Source organism: Anopheles merus, chromosome 2R (genome assembly GCF_017562075.2).
Source record: "Anopheles merus strain MAF chromosome 2R, AmerM5.1, whole genome shotgun sequence".
Lineage (NCBI taxonomy): Eukaryota > Metazoa > Arthropoda > Insecta > Diptera > Culicidae > Anopheles > Anopheles merus.
In genome coordinates this window covers 21150279-21167050 of record NC_054082.1, presented here as the reverse complement: position 1 = coordinate 21167050, position 16772 = coordinate 21150279, and the positions used below count along the sequence as shown (strand labels likewise).

The 16772-nt window shown below is 47.5% G+C and overlaps 4 protein-coding genes across 10 annotated transcripts in view; 1 reads left to right on the top strand and 3 right to left on the bottom strand.

The window, feature by feature from the left end:
- Positions 1-17: 17 nt before the first annotated feature.
- Positions 18-1479, bottom strand: LOC121590710 (mediator of RNA polymerase II transcription subunit 21). Its single transcript, XM_041910614.1, has 2 exons — positions 859-1479; positions 18-775 (listed from the first exon to the last, which is right to left on the bottom strand). Exons 1-2 carry the CDS (start codon positions 898-900, stop codon positions 356-358), a joined length of 462 nt encoding a protein of 153 aa, XP_041766548.1. The 5' UTR covers positions 901-1479; the 3' UTR covers positions 18-355.
- Positions 1480-1755: 276 nt separating this feature from the next.
- LOC121590838 (protein claret segregational) lies at positions 1756-4683 on the top strand. Its single transcript, XM_041910886.1, has 2 exons — positions 1756-3604; positions 3686-4683. Exons 1-2 carry the CDS (start codon positions 1961-1963, stop codon positions 4328-4330), a joined length of 2289 nt encoding a protein of 762 aa, XP_041766820.1. The 5' UTR covers positions 1756-1960; the 3' UTR covers positions 4331-4683.
- On the bottom strand, positions 4428-6172 carry LOC121590839. Of its 2 annotated transcripts, XR_006004486.1 has the most exons (4): positions 5507-6172; positions 5190-5427; positions 4824-5093; positions 4428-4730 (listed from the first exon to the last, which is right to left on the bottom strand). XR_006004486.1 is itself a non-coding variant. In XM_041910887.1 (3 exons), exons 1-2 carry the CDS (start codon positions 5807-5809, stop codon positions 5212-5214), a joined length of 519 nt encoding a protein of 172 aa, XP_041766821.1. In that variant the 5' UTR covers positions 5810-6172; the 3' UTR covers positions 4428-5093; positions 5190-5211. The 2 variants fall into 2 exon arrangements, 1 of the variants encoding a protein (XP_041766821.1); XM_041910887.1 differs by having other exon boundaries at positions 4428-5093.
- A 328-nt stretch (positions 6173-6500) lies between these two features.
- LOC121590837 (calcium/calmodulin-dependent protein kinase kinase 1) overlaps positions 6501-16772 on the bottom strand; it is a 92182-nt gene continuing 81910 nt past the window's right edge. For 4 of the 6 annotated variants that reach the window (XM_041910883.1, XM_041910882.1, XM_041910885.1 and 1 more), the window contains 6 exons: positions 15640-15941; positions 13837-14010; positions 13476-13656; positions 12434-13157; positions 11725-11911; positions 6501-11216 (listed from right to left, as the gene is read on the bottom strand). In XM_041910883.1, the coding sequence (XP_041766817.1) occupies positions 11178-11216; positions 11725-11911; positions 12434-13157; positions 13476-13656; positions 13837-14010; positions 15640-15941 (1607 nt within the window). In that variant the 3' untranslated portion in view covers positions 6501-11177. Of the gene's footprint in view, positions 11912-12433; positions 13158-13475; positions 13657-13836; positions 14011-15639; positions 16766-16772 lie in introns of those variants that run through there. The other 2 variants (XM_041910879.1, XM_041910880.1) reach the window with 2 other exon arrangements.

Genomic DNA, 16772 nt, shown 5'->3' with positions numbered 1-16772 from the left:
AACAATACGTGCACACGTTGTGTAAATCAATGATACTTTATTTGCTTCATCAATACGCGACGCTTGGAGTACGAGCATTTTAAACAGAAAACACATACACACGCGCAAACACATTGGGGGAGGGTGGGGGAGATAATACAGAGAATGATCCCCACCGGTCAAACATTTGGCTACATGGTGCCCATCCTCTGGGGTTTTTCCCGATTTCTCTCGGGCACCTCGCGCATCACACACACACACACACAAACCTCGCGGTAGATCACAACCACACCCTCCACGCTTGGGGCCAGCGCACATCAACGTCGCGACGATGGAAAGTACAAAATTGTCCCGCATGCAGCCCCCAGGCGGGTTTTCACGACGAATACTGCATGTCCAGCTGGGACTGGGCTATATCACTGAGCGCGGCCTGAATTTTCTCCAGCAGCAGCTCGCCCTTGCGCACGATCTCTTCCAGCTTTTCGGCCGACTCTTTGTTCTCCGCCTCGAGCCGCTGCAGCGACTGGACCTGCAGCTCGATCGAGCTTTCCTCGCTCGGCAGAGATTCGATCAGCGTGTCGATGTCTTTGGCGCATCGGGAGATCAGGGTGGAAAATAGTTGAGGGAAGTCCTCCTGCTGCTGCTGCTGCTGCTGTTGCTGCTGCTGTGGTAGCTGTTGCTGCTGGTGTACCTGCTGCTGAGGCGTTTGGGATCCGGTACGCTCAAAACCGGCAAACTTGCTCGGAACCGAGCACTGCTGTAGGATACCGATGCTGTTACAAAAGTGTTCCGCTTGCTGGTTTGAGACAGGAGAGAAAGAGAGTGATGCTAGTACGTGTTGTGAGGGTTAAAGAAGGTGGGTCCCGTCCCGTTTCCTACCTGGTTTACCGTGTCCTGTAGCTGAGTGAGTCGGTCAGCCATCGCTTCGAAGACTATTGAATAATCCAGCTTTCCGACAATTTTGAAGTAAAGAAAAAGGGGAAAAGAAAAAAAAACCAAAGAAAGCAAACAACCTAACGCTAGCGGTTGGTGCACCAACAGCCCTTAAGATAGGTTTGATCCGCGTGGTTCGGGAAGAAAGTGAACGGGACTCAAACGGGACTATGAGCGGTGGTGCCTTGGGACGGATGGACACAAAGCTCAACCAGCAGACCAGCAGGGGTAACGAATTATGCTGCTGCTTTTGCTAAGCACCGTCGATGCTCGGTATCCGGGATGCGGCTTGGTGGCAGACAGGCGACAGTCTCTCAAGCGCACCGAACCTTGGCCTCTACGGTGCAACAGTGCGGCTGGTTCCCGACAGTCGGTGGCGTGCGGCTTCTCCGGGGGTCTGCCGGGAAAACGGGTCGGCGTGATTTGTTGACCGAAATCGTTGATTTTCGTGACTTTTTTCCGATGGATAAACAACAAAGGTACAACCGATCGGTATCAGGCCGCGTTTGTTTTGTTTTCTTTTTCGCTCGCCCTTCTGCGATCCCCCCTCCCCCACACCTCTCATCTGACAATCTAATTAGCTTGCTGTCAGTCAGGAAATTTCGTGCAGAAACTTGCTGGAGCAGGGAAAAGTTTCAATTGAGAAGTTTTGTATCGATTTGCATTTTTATACATAATAATTTATGCAAAAAATCATCTCCAGGCAAAAAGATTAATTTATAGTTTATCTCTGCTTGATTCAAATCAAGTATGTATACACCTTGGTTATGCGCGATTGCATTTTTCGAGCAGCTGACAATCATCCCAAACTGCTCGAGTCCGCCATCGTTCAAAATGTAACCGAAAATGCGCTTCTTTCAGTTGTCAGCGACGGTTTCAAAAACAAATTCAGCAGCCAAACGAACGCAGTGCGTCGCGGACGCAAAGGGTGAACGAAAAGTGTTTCAAAACAAAACAATAATTACCGTGAAAGCGTGCAAAATATCTCTTCCGTAACAACAAAGCAGCCGCCAGAGAACGCGTATCGGGTTGAATCAGCTGCCCCAGGATGGACTCCAGAATTCCCAAACCTTCGTTCCTGAAGAAACCTACCGGCCCGTTAAGCCTGCCGGGCAATGCCCGTCTGCCGTTGACCAGAGACTTGCTCAACTTGCCGTCCGCAAATTCGACAATGTTCGCCAAGATGCGTATGCCCTCGCCGGATAAGAGAAGTGAGAGTGGCGCGATGGTGAACCGTGCCAAGCTGCGCCGCAGCCGCTCGGCTATGGATCTGAACAGGCCGGACTTTCATCGGCCCAAGTACACGTCTACCCTGGCACCGGTAGCGTCACGGGCGGGCGGAAACATCAATGCCAGCACGGTCGCGATGATGGTGAGCAGCGATTTGGTGAAACCGGTGCAGACCAGCTCGAACGGGTCACGGGTGCACCATCTGCGAAGGAGCCGCTCCGCCTGCGACATTGCGATGGCGTCGAACGTATCTTGCTCTACAACTTCATCGTCGGCGAGCGGGATGTCATCGCTGGCAGGGTTCAAGCGACAGCCGCTACCAGCTGCACATACAAACTCTCGCACTGCCGTGCCACCGGCCAAGGTATCCAAAATGACCACCACGAGCACTACAATTCCACCGAGAGGAGCGGCTGCAGTTTCCAAACCGGTGGCACACAGGGCAGCCGTCGCTGCTTCATCGGTTGCCACCGCTACGGCCAGAAAGGTTGCTCCGCCAGTCAAAAGCGCGGTAGGCGCTAAAGTGGGCAGCAGTGCAAAATTAAACGGATCGGACGCTGCGAAAACGAGCGGAGTAGGCGCTAAGACGGCAGCGAAAACGATGAACAAGCGCATCCCACCGTACGACTATAAGGCCCGGTTTGCAAACCTTACCGAAAAGCACAAAGCGCTGATGGAGAAGCACGAAAAGCTGCAGGAAGAACACGCCAGCCGGGAGTCGCTGCAGGAGCTGTACGATGAATGCACCCGCGAGCTGGAACTGCTGAAAGCGGAACACGCGCAGCTGAAGGCAGAGCTGGAAACGATTCGTCAGTGCAACGATGAGCTAAGCCAAACCAACCAAACGCTCTCGGCCTCCCTCGATCGCACGGAGGCGGAATTGAACAAGCTGCGGGAAAGGTACACCGTGACCGATCGGGAAAATGTGACCCTGCGCATGCAGCTGAAGGAGCTCCAGGAGCGGGCCGCCTTCCTGGAGGAGGAAAACGTTACACTGCAGGACGCGAACCAGCGCAACACGGAGCTGCTCTTTCACGCCAACATCGAGCGGAAGGATCTGCACAACATGGTGATGGATCTGCGCGGTAACATTCGCGTGTTTTGCCGTGTGCGGCCACCGCTCCCGTCGGAAGAGCACCGGATCGAGTGTGGCTGGAAGTATCTGGACGAGCAGTCGATCGAGCTGATCGCGATGGACGGCAGCAATAAGCGGATGGACTTTAGCTTCGATCACGTGTTCCATCCGCGCACGACGCAGCAGGACATTTTCGATAACGTTTCGCCGCTGATACAGTCCGCACTGGACGGGTACAACGTGTGCATCTTTGCGTACGGCCAAACCGGCAGTGGCAAGACGTACACGATGGACGGTGTGCCGGACAGTTTGGGCGTCATTCCCCGCACGGTTGATCTGATTTTCAACGCCGTCAAAGACTACAGACGCTTCGGATGGGAGTATGAGGTAAGGTTTTGGGGGGCTTTTCACCGGAAGACACTAGTTCCTTATAATAGGTTGTTTTTATTTTTCCCCTTACCCACACAGATCCGTGTCACATTCTTAGAAATCTATAACGAAATACTGTACGATCTGCTCGACACTTCCGGCACGACGAAGGATCTGGAAATACGGATGGCGAACGCGAAAAACAAAACCGAAGTGTACGTTTCGAACATCATTGAAGAGACGGTGGATACGACGGCCCGGCTGCACCAGCTAATGAACATTGCCAAGCTGAACCGGGCGACGGCCGCCACCGCCGGCAACGAACGCTCGTCCCGGTCGCACGCGGTCACGAAGATAACGCTCATCGGCACGCACCAGGAGAAGTGTGAAACGTGCATCGGGTCGGTGAATCTGGTCGATTTGGCCGGCTCCGAAAGCCCGAAAACGAGCACACGCATGGACGAGACGAAGAACATCAACCGGTCGCTGAGCGAGCTGAGCAACGTGATACTGGCGCTGGTGCAGCGGAACGAGCACATACCGTACCGGAACTCGAAGCTGACGCACCTGCTGATGCCGAGCCTGGGCGGAAACTCGAAAACGCTGATGTTCGTGAACGTGGCCCCGTTTCAGGACTGCTTTACGGAGACGGTCAAGTCGCTCCGGTTTGCGTCGCAGGTGAACTCGTGCAAGCTGCAGAAGGTGAAGAAAAACAAGGTCCTGAGCGGTAACGGCGTCGTGTAATCGTGTCAGGTAAAACGATCCTAATGTATGAGCATCTATTTTGTAGCTTAAGAATTATTGTTTGTTTATTCCGCTCTTCTTAACCTAACAGTTTTTATTGTATTTTGGACCATGGCCTGTTGGGTAACTGTAACTATCGCCTCTCGGGTGTGTAAAACAAACTAAGGGAGGGAATGCGCCAAACGGGAGAGTGAATATTATTCAAATCCTTTAATTAATGCCCAATCTTTTACTATTCAGCGACGCGTGCGCGTGCGACAATCGTTGGTTATGCGTTTACAATTATAAGTTAAAGCAAAAACGAAAGGCTAACACCAGCGTACAATAAATTAACGTATTTCCTTTTTAACGAAGTCTCGGAAGGCAGGCATCATGAAGGCAAGCAGCAGCTACTATCACACTACGTAGGGATATCACAAAAGAAGGATATTTCGTTGAATATTTGCAGCACCAAGTTGAGCGAAACGAGCGCAAGATGCATTACAACACTAACATTGCGCGTCTGTAGTATGTCGATGGAGCGAGTCCGCGGCGAACGCTTCGGCCAAAACAGTATCATTACATTGGCCACCAGCAACACCGCTACGACTATAATGGCCAAAATAGCGAGCCAGAACAAAACACTAACGGCCGTGCTGTTGTTGTCGCTGTGTGCACGGTGATAGTTGATCGTTTGTGCCACATTCACGGACAGTATTGTGGCGAATAGCAGGATAATGTGTAGCAAGTCAATGCATTCCTTGCGGCGTTCAGACCATGGCCTCTGGTTGTGTCACAAAGGAACGGGGGGGGGGAGAGAGAGAGTATGCATTAGAACTGCACTTAAATGCCTTACAATAAATCGTGCAGAACTACCCACCCGAATTCGTTCCATTGCCGGCTCAGACTGCACTGCAGTTGGGTGGCTGCTGTGGTGGCCCCGCCGGTGGTAACGCTTGATTAAACAGGGCAGTACACTGTGCGTCCAAGTCGTTGAAAATCTGCAGCGTTAGATTGATGGTGAAGATGATCACCATCAGCACGAAGCTGGCCCAGTAGCGGCGTGGCGAGGGCGCAATACCCTCCCCCTGCAGCATGCGCAGCACTAGCAGCGGGTACTGGTGGTGTATTGCCAAAGGAATAGTTTCTTGTTTAATGCTCTCTACTTCACCACAAACCATACAGTAACTGGCTTACCACACAGACAATCGAGATGGCCACCAGCACAATGTTGAGCCAGAACTTGAAGCCCAAATCCGAGCCCACCTGCAGCAACGACTCTAGCTGGTGTATGTTCACCGTCAGGATCGTGATTAGCCCCGCAATGTTGTGCACGTCGATCGTGGGCGTGCGAGCTTCATTCGCACTACCGGTGGTGCCTCCTGTCACCTCCACACCGTGCTCAACCTCTTCCCCTTGCTCCGTGGTTGTTCCCTGCTGCTGCTGCTGCTGCGGTCGGCGCACTGTTTGCAACGGTAACGATTCGGGCTCACCAATCATGATGTACACGTCTGGGGAGGGAAGGGCAGCCCGATGCTGTTCACCGTTGGCCTGCCGTGTCGTGCACGAACGTTCTACAACACGTTGCTATTGGAAGCGTGTTTAATATAAACTGAAATCAATGGCATCATCAAGTGCCCCCGCCGTCGTCTAGACATGCTGTGCACGGTTTAATGCAGTTTTGGGTTTTTTTTGCCATTTCTCGTTCACGATAAGATAAACAATATCAGACAAAAACTGCATCCAAATTGTGCAAAATAGGCTAAATGTTTGCTTGTTATCTAGTGACGGCGAACCCTTACTTCGTTTATAGATAAGAAGGGTTTGAATGCATTTGTGGCAGTTTGGCGAAATTGGCCGAGTCTCATAGGAGGAGGATTAGGTTTCTCTTAATGCGTTTAAAAACAGGAAAACAGTAGTATATATGAAGTCAATATATAACGTTTGAGTAAAAATAGAATTTACGAATTAATAAACAAAGTTTCAATCTTCTTTGTGACTTATGTTAAGCTGTTTCCAACGCCAAATAATCAAGCATAATTAATCATTTAAGTTACATTAATTTAAAGTTTAGAACTCAAACTCGAAGGAGAATATCATTTCGTTTCGGATGTTACACCAAGTAACCAAAAGATGCATACAAAATAGGCCATTTCACATAGTAGTAAACAAAACCACACCAAGGAGCTGATTTAAAATAGAAAAAACGAATGATTTTTATTTGGATCAATCTTAACACATTTCAGGCTTTGTGTAGAATCTAGTATATATATATATATATATAATATACATATCATATATAATTTTGTTGCATGATCGATTGTATAACATTCTCATCGCTTTTACTTGTTTTTTTCTTCTTCTTCTTTTTTAGTACTTAATTAAGAACAGGGGAAGTTGGTTCTGCTGTTAAGTTTCACTTGCGAGCTTTTTTTTTTTAATTGTGTAAGTAATTATGCTATCCTTGTCCTCCCCCGTCGTCTCCCGTTGTTTCGCCTACTGGCATTTAATTCAGTGTTGGGAGAGTGTTGGTTTCACCTTCGGTTTTATTCTCTGCTTTGAAACACGATACCGAATACAATACGGGGATGGGAGGAGGGAGAGTATTACTATTGCACCAAATGGCATTTGTGTGTGAGTGTGTGTCTATGTGTCCTAATGTCCGCACCGTGACGGCCAGCTTGCGTCCATTACACGCCCCAGCAGCTGCTGTGTTTGATTTTTCCAACTTTTTACCCCATACTGTTTCCTTTTCTTCATTATTTTGGTTTCAGTTTTCACCAACAAGTGGGAGTATTTTGTTGCTTTTTGCAATCCACCACGCGCCTGATTGTCTCTGGGGGGAGGGCGTAATATTCGCATGAGTGCTTGCGGCCCCCCTTACGCCACGTGGACGTGCGATCGAGGGACACAGGACAGCAACAAACACCACACCACCGTATCAATCCTTTCAATCCACACAAACAACACCCGTGCTCCGGTTATTGCTATTAATTCACTTACTTAGGATAAACTCTTTTTTCGCTTTCTCCTTTACTTAAATACTACAACGAGTTTGAGAAGAGTTGAAAAAAATGCACCTTTCAAATTGTGTTTGTGCGTGCTTGAATTGTGCAAATGTTACAGATCGATTTTAGAGAGATGCTGAAGAAGACACAAAGCGAACAAGGAGAGCAGGACAAAAGAGAGTGGAAAGAGATGGTGCAGCTATTATAAAAATTGTGCTTTATTTTAGTGCTTCTTATCGCTTGCTTTTGCTCATAATTGTGTATGTTTAGTTGTAGAAATGTTTAAATGTCGAGACGGGGTTGCGCACACACACGCAAACATATGCGTGCTTCTGCGTTCGCGCAGAAGCTTAAAAGCTTTCGCTCATTGCGTACGCCAATGTTCTCCAGCGCCAACATGGACGATTGAAAGAGAGAGAGAGAGAGAGAGAGAGAGAGAGACTATAGTTAGTAAAGTTATGCGTTTTTTCCGTTTTTTTATTATTTTTGGCCTTCGTTTTTTTCTTTTCTACCAGTTTTCTGCTTTTATCTGCATATACTAATAAACTTCTTTTTTTTTAATATTAATTTTCTTTAATTTATTTTGAAATAGGAAAAGTCTTATATAAAAGTTTACGAGTTTTCGCTTGCTGCTTGCTTGTGTCTCTAGCGCTGTTTTAAAGGATGCACAAATCTACACAATCTAGAATCTTATTAATTTTCTTGTCTTTTTCCTCTTCTATTTGCACCCAATTTTCTTGCTTCCTTTTTTAATCATTTTATCACAAATAAGGGGGGAGTTTTGTGTAGTAGTAGTTACATGCTAAAGCTTTCCAAGTGCTTTCTCGCAATGGGTTTCTCATGTCTTATGGGTTTTTTTTTTGTATGACTCGTCACTTTATGTGTGTGTGTTTTTATGTTAGTTTTTAATTTTATGTAGCTTGTCAACTTGATATGCTTTCGGTAGTAGTTGTTAATAGTTGTTAAAAGAGAGACACAGAGAGATATATAAAATCGAGACACAAGTGTCATATTTTCCTCTGCATTTCCCATTGCACTTCTACGTTTCTCTCTTGTTTTGTTTCTTTTTGCATTAATATCATCTATGCTTAAACATTATTTAATCTGGAGTAACTGAAAATGTGTAAAATATCATTATGCTTCGAATGTCGAATTGTATGTTGTTGTTTTTCTTTTCCCCACACTTATTATTAACATATTTTAAAATGGATTTTTTTTATCATTTCTTCCTTTCTTACACTTTCCTCCTACAAAACATGGTTCAATTTTAACAAACAATTTTTCAATTTCAATCAATCTCTCAATCTCGTCTACACACACAGACACACAAACACCTTTGCTGCTCGATTTGTGTGCTTTCCTTTTTCGCCCCCTTTTTTTTTTTTCAACGAGAGGTACACTGACTCTAGGTTTAACAATGCAACAATGCCGTTACGCGATGCTAAAGTGCATTTGGGCTGCTTTTCCTTCCTTTGATGTGCTCGTCGATTTTGTGTCGCTTGCATCATTTCATCGTTGGTGCAATTATGGGTGCAGATAGGTAGAAGAGGGATGTGGGAAGGGGGGCAGGGGGAGGAGGAAAGTAAAAGTCACACAAACAAACAGACAATGCAGACAAATGCATCCTTATGTGTTCCCCATTTTCAGTTTGGCGCGGGTTAATAAAGACTCTTTAACATTGCTTTTTCATTTCTTTCGCTTGTGGGTTTATTAACAATTTTCAGTGTTTTTCTTCTTCTTTTTCTTCTTCTTGCAACAATTAAAAAACATAACGATCAGAGTTTCGCTTCTCGTTGTATTGTGATCACTTTCAGGGTTTCAAACCACGTGGTGGTGATATATCGCGGTTATTGCTAACAAGCATGGGACTGCATGGGTGGGGAGGCATTACAAAGGGATTTTCTATTGGAGAGGAAAACCACAGTTCTAGCTAAGATATCTCTAAAACGAGCCTGATGAGTGCAGGATCGATGATTCGGTACCGTTCCAAGAAACTGTGTAAGTGAACACTGTGCAATAAGGTTCGGAGTTGGGACAAAAGGAACCACACACAATGGGACAAGCTGTTTCCTGTTCTTTTGCTTTTTTTTACATTTTAATTGCTGACTACTTGCACCTACCTCCCTTTTTCCTCCCCTTATTCTAGTAAGTCTATCAGCCCTTGCAAAGCCTAACAAATGTGTCTATATTTCGCGCTAACTTCTTAACAGCCGTTCTTACCGATTAGCTTTTTCTCGCGGGAGAGCGAGGAAAATGGAGTTTGGGGTGGGGGGAGAGGGGGGGGGGGGTTGAACAAATCCCGAGGAAAACTGTACCATAAATGTATCCGTAAAACCGGTTTACCACTAAAAAAAAACCGTCTCTTTGGAGGAAACTCGTTCGATATCGTTTAAAAAATCTATCGTTTCTGGTTTTGTTGCTACTTTATCATTACCTTATCATACGATAATAACCCGCTTCATGCGAACGAACGGGTGGACGACAACGGCTAGCGGATTGGTCTTTTCTGGTTCTATCATTGCGATTCCAACTTTGAATTTTGTGTGGCGTGTTGTTCGTGTGTTAGTGTACTTGTTGTGTGTAGGTTAAATTTCCACATTACAATTCCCGTTTTATTTAGTTATAGTACGAGTTTATGCCCGTTGTTTTTTTTTTTTGTGCGAACGTTTTGGATAGCTCGATTTATTTTCCTTTCTTATCATATATTTCATATAAGTAGTATTAAAGCGTTTTCAATTCTGAATTTCCACGGGAAAGTTTGCCACGCTGGTTTGCCACAACACAGGCGCATCCCTTCCCGCGATCTTAATGATGGAATGTTGTGTGTGCGTGTGTGTTTTATTCATGTACAACAACAGTTAGAGAAAAATGTAAGAATAGCGTTAGTTGTGCCGTTGCAAACGGTGACGATTTTAAACATTAAGATTTCACGATACCCGCGGTTTTAACGGGTTTGACGGGGGTAGTGGGAGCTATCACTTAATAAAGTACTGGAAATGATTATTATTAAATTTTGTATTGAAAACAAAGTTAAAGCAGCACAGCAGCAACAGCAGCAGGGTATTAGTGCAGCCATGCTGTTGTGTCTGTCTCTTAAATGCTAGTGTGCGTTTTTGTTTGTTTTTGTTTTGTGCGTAGTAGTACGAAGTAGTAGTAGACGGTATGATATTACAATGTCTATAGTAACTGTGATGACTTGTGCTGTGTTTATTACAGCTTATGGGTAGAAACTTGTGCGGGGCCTCAATTAAAACCTGGATCACTTATTAACTAATCAACTGTCGGCATATCTTTAAACTAACAAAACCCTTCCTCCAAACGAGCCCAAACCTCCACACCACACGGTCTGGGCAGTTTGTTATGTTTTTGGAGCGTCCTATTGCACACTGTGGGATGTCTGTGTGTGTGTGTTTGTGTTTGCACAGCCCTTATTGCCAGAGGCTCTGTCGCTTAACCAAACTCTTCTACTTTGTTCCCTTCTTTGTCACAACGCCTTGGGGCGCGTTTCGTATCAATAAAATCATTGCAACAAACCAAACATTAATGTTACATATTACGGCGTTTTGTTTGTGTGCACTACGCACAGACGCTTCATCGGCTAAGTCGCAAACTGTCAGACGGTGACAGTTGAGGGTGCGATTGTTTTTTTAGTGCGCACACTACTCTACTATCTACACACCACACACACATACACACTACACAGCACACTCACTGTTGGCAGAAACGGTGTACGAAATCTGACGCCATCTGTGATGCCCGCACAATCGATGGACGAAGCCTGTACCATCGGGATGGTGTTAGCTCGCAGGGCAGCTAGAAAAGAGAGGCAAGTGGGGGAGGGGAGGCTGTGTGAAGCTACTCTACAGCAGTACTTCATAGTAGGAGGTACTAAGCAGGGACTACAAAAACGGCGCCGTGGACAAAAATCGAAACGAACAATTTGCAAATGCAGCAGAGAGAAGAAAAAAGAGAGAGAGAAAAAAAGAGAAAGAGAGAGAGAGATAGAGAAAAAGGGGGGAAAAGATTGAAAAGTAGAAAAGATGTTTGCGGTTAGTTGTAAAAAGGAGATAGCAAAAAGGATTTTGAAAACAAAGCCACTACCTGCACTACTGTAGGTGTGTTTGTATGTGTGTGTGTGTCTGTGTGTGGTGTACGTTTGTATAGCAAGCCCGTTGCTAGGCAAACTCCTCTCACAACCTACACAAGCGGCAGATGCGTCTGTAACACTTTCCAGCCAAAAGGATGGCTATGACGAAACTACGAAGCGCACTAACAACAGTCTACGCGATGTGCGAGTGTGTTGTGTGCTGCCTGTGTCTGTCTGTTTGTGTTTGTGCGTACGTGTCTCTCTCTCTCTCTCTAGCGGCAAGCTATCGGCTACTCGGGCGGAGTGGTAATAATTGTTACCGTGGCCGTATCGTTGTCCGTGCTGGAGGATGGGCACGATGCGTCCGACCGAAGCGTGAGACTGTCCAGCTCGGAGATGATGCTGCCGGTGGTGATGGTGGCGACGGTGGAGGTGGCATCCGGACTGCCGAGCGGGCTGGTCACCCCTTCCGTCACCGACGGGAGCAGCGACTCGCTCGAAGGTTGGCTGAAAGCAGATTGGCAACGAAACGGTAAGATTACGATATCGCAGAATATGAAATTATTGAGATGAATATCACATTATGAGACTGATGAATTGACGAACGTAGAAGAATTCATTAATCTCGAAATGACTAAATTCATCTTTCTGTAATCTTAAATCTTTTAATATTGATGAATTAGTAAAGAGTCATGATTCACTAAAATGCATACATCACTACAGATTGATGAATCATTAAAAAATCATCTCCAAAGAGTCGTCATCATCTGAACATTCATATCCCTGGGATATCCACAAATCTTTCTTAGTTTTGAAGATTTCTGAATAAAACGAGATGCGTGAATATGTCGAGATTCATACCTTTAAAAATTTCATAGTTTTTTTAAATGATATTTTGAAGATCCATATAAATCTCAATCAATTCTTGAATCTTCGGAAATTAGATTCGTGTTTCGAATCATTCAAGATTAATTCGAACGAATCTGTACGAACGATTCATACAATTCAACAAAACCCACTAGTGCTTACCGTTCCGAGGTGTGATAGTCGCCCGGGGCCGAGTTGGAGCGGCCCGAGCGGCAGAACCGCTCCAGCCGCGAACCGCCCGCCTGCGGTGCCCGCCCCGAGATGCCCTTGGTGAACGGGTTCTGGAACGAGTGCTTCTTCAGCATCGTCTTGATCAGGATGAGCGTGTCCAGCTTCGGTATGCTCTTGACCACGCTGCTCATGTCCTCGTCGCTGATCTGCACCAGCCGGCAGTTTTCCTCCTCGCTCGGCAGCCGCACCGTACCGTGCTTGGTCATCCACGGGTGCTCCTTGATCTGGGGCAGCGTGATGCGCTGCTGCGGGTCCTTATCCAGCATACGGCTGATCAGATCGCGTAGCTCCTCGCTGATGCTGCTGGCGGCGGCACTCGAGTTCGCCGGAAACTCGAGCGGATCGTTCTTGATCTTCTCGTACACGCCCGGCACCGAGGTGGCAATGAACGGGACGTTACCGTGCACGAGCGAGAACAGTGTCGCGCCCAGGGCCCAGATGTCGGCCGCCTTGCCATTGTAAAAGTGTTGCCCGGGCAGCAGAGTTTCCGGCGCCCGGAAGGCGGGCGTCCCCGCCGTGGAACCGTTGTTCATGGCCGCATCCTCGCCGAGGAACTCGTTGCAGACGCCGAGGTCGGCCACCTTGACGCTGCCAGAATCGGACAGCAGCAGATTGGCCGGCTTCAGGTCCCCGTGGATGATGCGCTGATAGTGTACTGTTGGATAAAGGGAGCAAGGGAGGGGATTGTTGCAACCCTGTCGCTAACTGAATTTGCCGGATGTGCGTGTGTGTGTGTGGTTCCTAGCCTCAAGGGAAAAGATAATCAGATTCTCGCTCTCGCCCACACGGGTGTTGATTGTTTTTCGGGTGTGATTTAGCGCCACCCGTCGGCGGAATCAATCACCATCCCGATCCCAAACCGAGCGTACAGTACGGCCCCGCAGGCAGAGAAAATAACACCCACGCACACACACACACACACACACACACACACACACACACACACACACACACACACACACGTGTTACTTACGATATTCGACGCCCAGCAGCACGTCTCGAAACACATTCCAGGCACGTTCCTCGCTCAGGGGTGTTTCGGTCGGTATGCTCAACACTTCGCCCTGTTGCACCAACTCGAAGACTAGATAGAGCGAATCCTCCAGCGGATCGTCCAGCACCTCCACCAGCTTCACCACGTTCGGATGGTCCAGCTGAAAGGCGGGCGGAAAGGATTAAAGGAGCACGTTAAACCGAGACAAATCAAGCAAAGGCAGATACAAACAAGACGTGACCTTCCCCCGTTGCCCCTTTAGGGCGTGGAGAAAGCTTTATACTCCCGTGGCTCCGCCAGAGGTCACTGCATTCAATGGCAATGGGGCAATTCATCGTACCTTCTTCAGCACGGCAATCTCACGATACACCCGGTCCAGTGGTGATGTGCCCCGCTTCGGTCCCCGGCGCATCAGGCCCGCCTTGCGAAGGAGCTTCCTTTTCGACAGGATCTTCATGGCGTAGTGTGTAGAGTCTTCCTCGGAGTATGCCAGCTTCACCAAACCGTACGAACCCTGCGCGGAGAGAGAGAGAACCGGTGGTCGGTATAATCAAGTTGTGCAAATCTGCCATTCTTACTGCATTAGGTCGAAATCTAATTTGTTACCGCCGTGAAATGGAGCATAATCTCTACGGTAAGTGACACGAGAAGTAGTAGTTATCCGTGAAAGTTATCGGTCTTTTGTAGCTTCTTTTGTAGCCGGAGGCGCACTGTGCACGACATAGTGTGGTTGTAGTATAGTCCACGCTAACCGTTTCCAATTTACTCTGGTACCGATTATTTTGTGTACGTGGCCATTAAGTGCGTTCGAAATCTGGGCAAGCGAGATTCGTTTACACGAGAAAACTCGATAAGGTATTACAATTACATCAAAGTGTTTTGACTGTTGGTGCTAGTGAATGTTGGATTAACGGCAATTTTGAATTCCATCTTAGCGAAATTATTGTCCGGTAAATCTGCTTTCCGGTCTCGTAGTACAGTCGTCAACTAGTACGACTTAACAGCATGCCCGTCATGGGTTCAAGCCCCAAATAGACCGTGCCGCCATACGTAGGGCTGACTATCCTGCTATGGAGGGGTAATCCATAAGTCACTGAAAGCTAAACCCACTAGTGGTACAGGCAGGCCTTGACCGACAACGGTTGTTGAGCCAAAAGAGGAAGAGAGAAATCTGCTTTGTCCATGCTCTGGGAACAAACGCATTAATCCTATGAATCCTAATTTGGAAACAAAAACTGCTTAATTTTCAACCATTCTTAAACATCTTCATCTTCTTCTATTTGACATAACGTCCTACAGGGTCATGCCGGCCTATACAGGCTTTCGAGACTTAATTCATTACCACGCTGCCGGATAGTCAGTCCTTGCTACGGGGAGACGGTCCGTATGGGGTTTGAATCCATGACGGGCATTTTAATGAATCGTACGAGTTGACGACTATACAACGGGACCGACGTCAGAAATCCTAAAGGTGTTATCAAAACAGGTTAACCGTATCTACAGAATTAAATTACTCATTCTTAGGAAGAAAAAATATGAATATCTTTTTAGCTTTAAACTATGTAAAAGTAAACATTAACTCTTGACCAGTATTGCGACATGCCTGAATGAAATTTTTTTTTTATAAACAATAATTTCATTATTAAAAAAAAACGTGTATTTTAATACATTCAAGCAAAACACAGCAACAAGCTACACTTCACTAGCACTTAGTATCAAAAATAGTGCACGATTGTAGTAAATCTATTTATTCATAGATGGCGCTGCTGGTCATGGCATGACTAATCGTTTAGCCGTGTCTACTAAAGTATCTCGTTTCGGGTTTCCGTCGGTTTTTTCTAATGATTCTCCTCCATTTTATTTGACCAATCAAGTTTTGTTGATATTCTACGATTGCCTTGGCCACTAGTAGATTTGGCTATCGGTGAGTTCATTAGTAGGAAGATCTGTCAAGCGTGGCATCTCGGTCCATGCAGAGCTTGAATCGATGACTTTGCATGTTGTTAGGTCGTGCGATTTGACACCTATACCACAGGACTGGCCCAAAATTGTCTACGGTAGTCAACGTTCAACGTTACACGGGGTAATACAAAAAAAAATAGCAAATGGCTTCCACCTCCCCCTCCCCCTCCCTCCGACTCACCTGCCCAATCTGGTCCAGCAGTTTGTACTGGTTCAGCTGCAGAAAGCTGCCCGACTGCTCGATCGACACGCGCCTCGACTCGCGCAACGGTGTCCGGCGGCGGCCACTGCGCGGGCTACCGTACGGGCTGTTGTACGGGCTGTACGGCACGTTCGGGTAGATCGGGCGCGTCGTCTGCTCGAGCGTCTGCAGCTTCGGCAGTACGCGGCCCCGCAGCCCACCCGCCCCCGGCCCAATACCGGCCGCACTGATCTCGAGCTGCGATTCGGACCGGTTGGACGCTTCCAGCATGTCGTCATTATCTGCCAAATCGAGGGATTGAGTTTTGGGTAGGATTTTAATGTGCTGCGTCATAAAGCGGGCACTATGCGACCGATAGGTGCCACCGCCCGCTACCATCGACACTGCTGGTGGCACACTACCACCACTACCACCACTGTCAGTGGAGAGCTGATGGTGGTGGTAGCTCTGGTAGTGGTGCTGGTAGCTATGGAGCGGCGGTTTACTGGTCCTTCCCGTCACCGTGTTAGTGGCAACACTGGTAGTACTGTTGGTGGTGGTGGTGGTGGTTACGACGGGATGATGGTATTGGTGGTGGTGGTGGTAATTGCTGGTGGATGATGGGACGTTAGCAGTTAGTTCGTCGCATCGATCTGCATCGAGCGGCACGTTAGTGGGTGGTACGAAAGGCATAACAACAGTTGGGTTAGAATGATGATAATGTTGTTGTTGTTGTTGATGGTGGTGGTGGTGGTCATTATCACAGGATTGGGTACTGGGTCCCGCCGATACCTCACGCCGAAGCTCATGCACGGTTGGGTTAATAGTAGTAGTACGGTTGTTAGGGTTAGCAGTGGCGTCCACGTTATGGTCACTGATGGTTATCATAGGATGGTAATGCACGGGATGATGGGCAGGCGTCGGCGCCATCGGTTCTATGCTGGTTAGTGGTGGTGGTGATGGTGGTGGCAAAGGGTTATCGTCACCATCGCCGGACGCACAAGGGGTTACGGGGTTTTTTGCTCGGCTGGGCGACACGGTGGCAGCAGCCGTCGTTGCTGCTGCTGCTGCCGCCGCCGCAGTCATCGCTACAGCCGCCACGGCTGCTGCCGTTGCGTAGTGGAAGCTAGTAC

Bases quoted from the DNA above. Each gene is read 5' to 3' on its own strand.
- LOC121590710 (XM_041910614.1), bottom strand. From the start codon at position 900: ATGGCTGACCGACTCACTCAGCTACAGGACACGGTAAACCAG. The intron at 776-858 runs GTAGGAAACGGG...GTCTCAAACCAG, and splicing joins TACAGGACACGGTAAACCAG to CAAGCGGAACACTTTTGTAA.
- LOC121590838 (XM_041910886.1), top strand. From the start codon at position 1,961: ATGGACTCCAGAATTCCCAAACCTTCGTTCCTGAAGAAACCTACCGGC. The intron at 3,605-3,685 runs GTAAGGTTTTGG...TTACCCACACAG, and splicing joins GCTTCGGATGGGAGTATGAG to ATCCGTGTCACATTCTTAGA.
- LOC121590839 (XM_041910887.1), bottom strand. From the start codon at position 5,809: ATGATTGGTGAGCCCGAATCGTTACCGTTGCAAACAGTGCGCCGACCG. The intron at 5,428-5,506 runs GTAAGCCAGTTA...ATACACCACCAG, and splicing joins CCATCTCGATTGTCTGTGTG to TACCCGCTGCTAGTGCTGCG.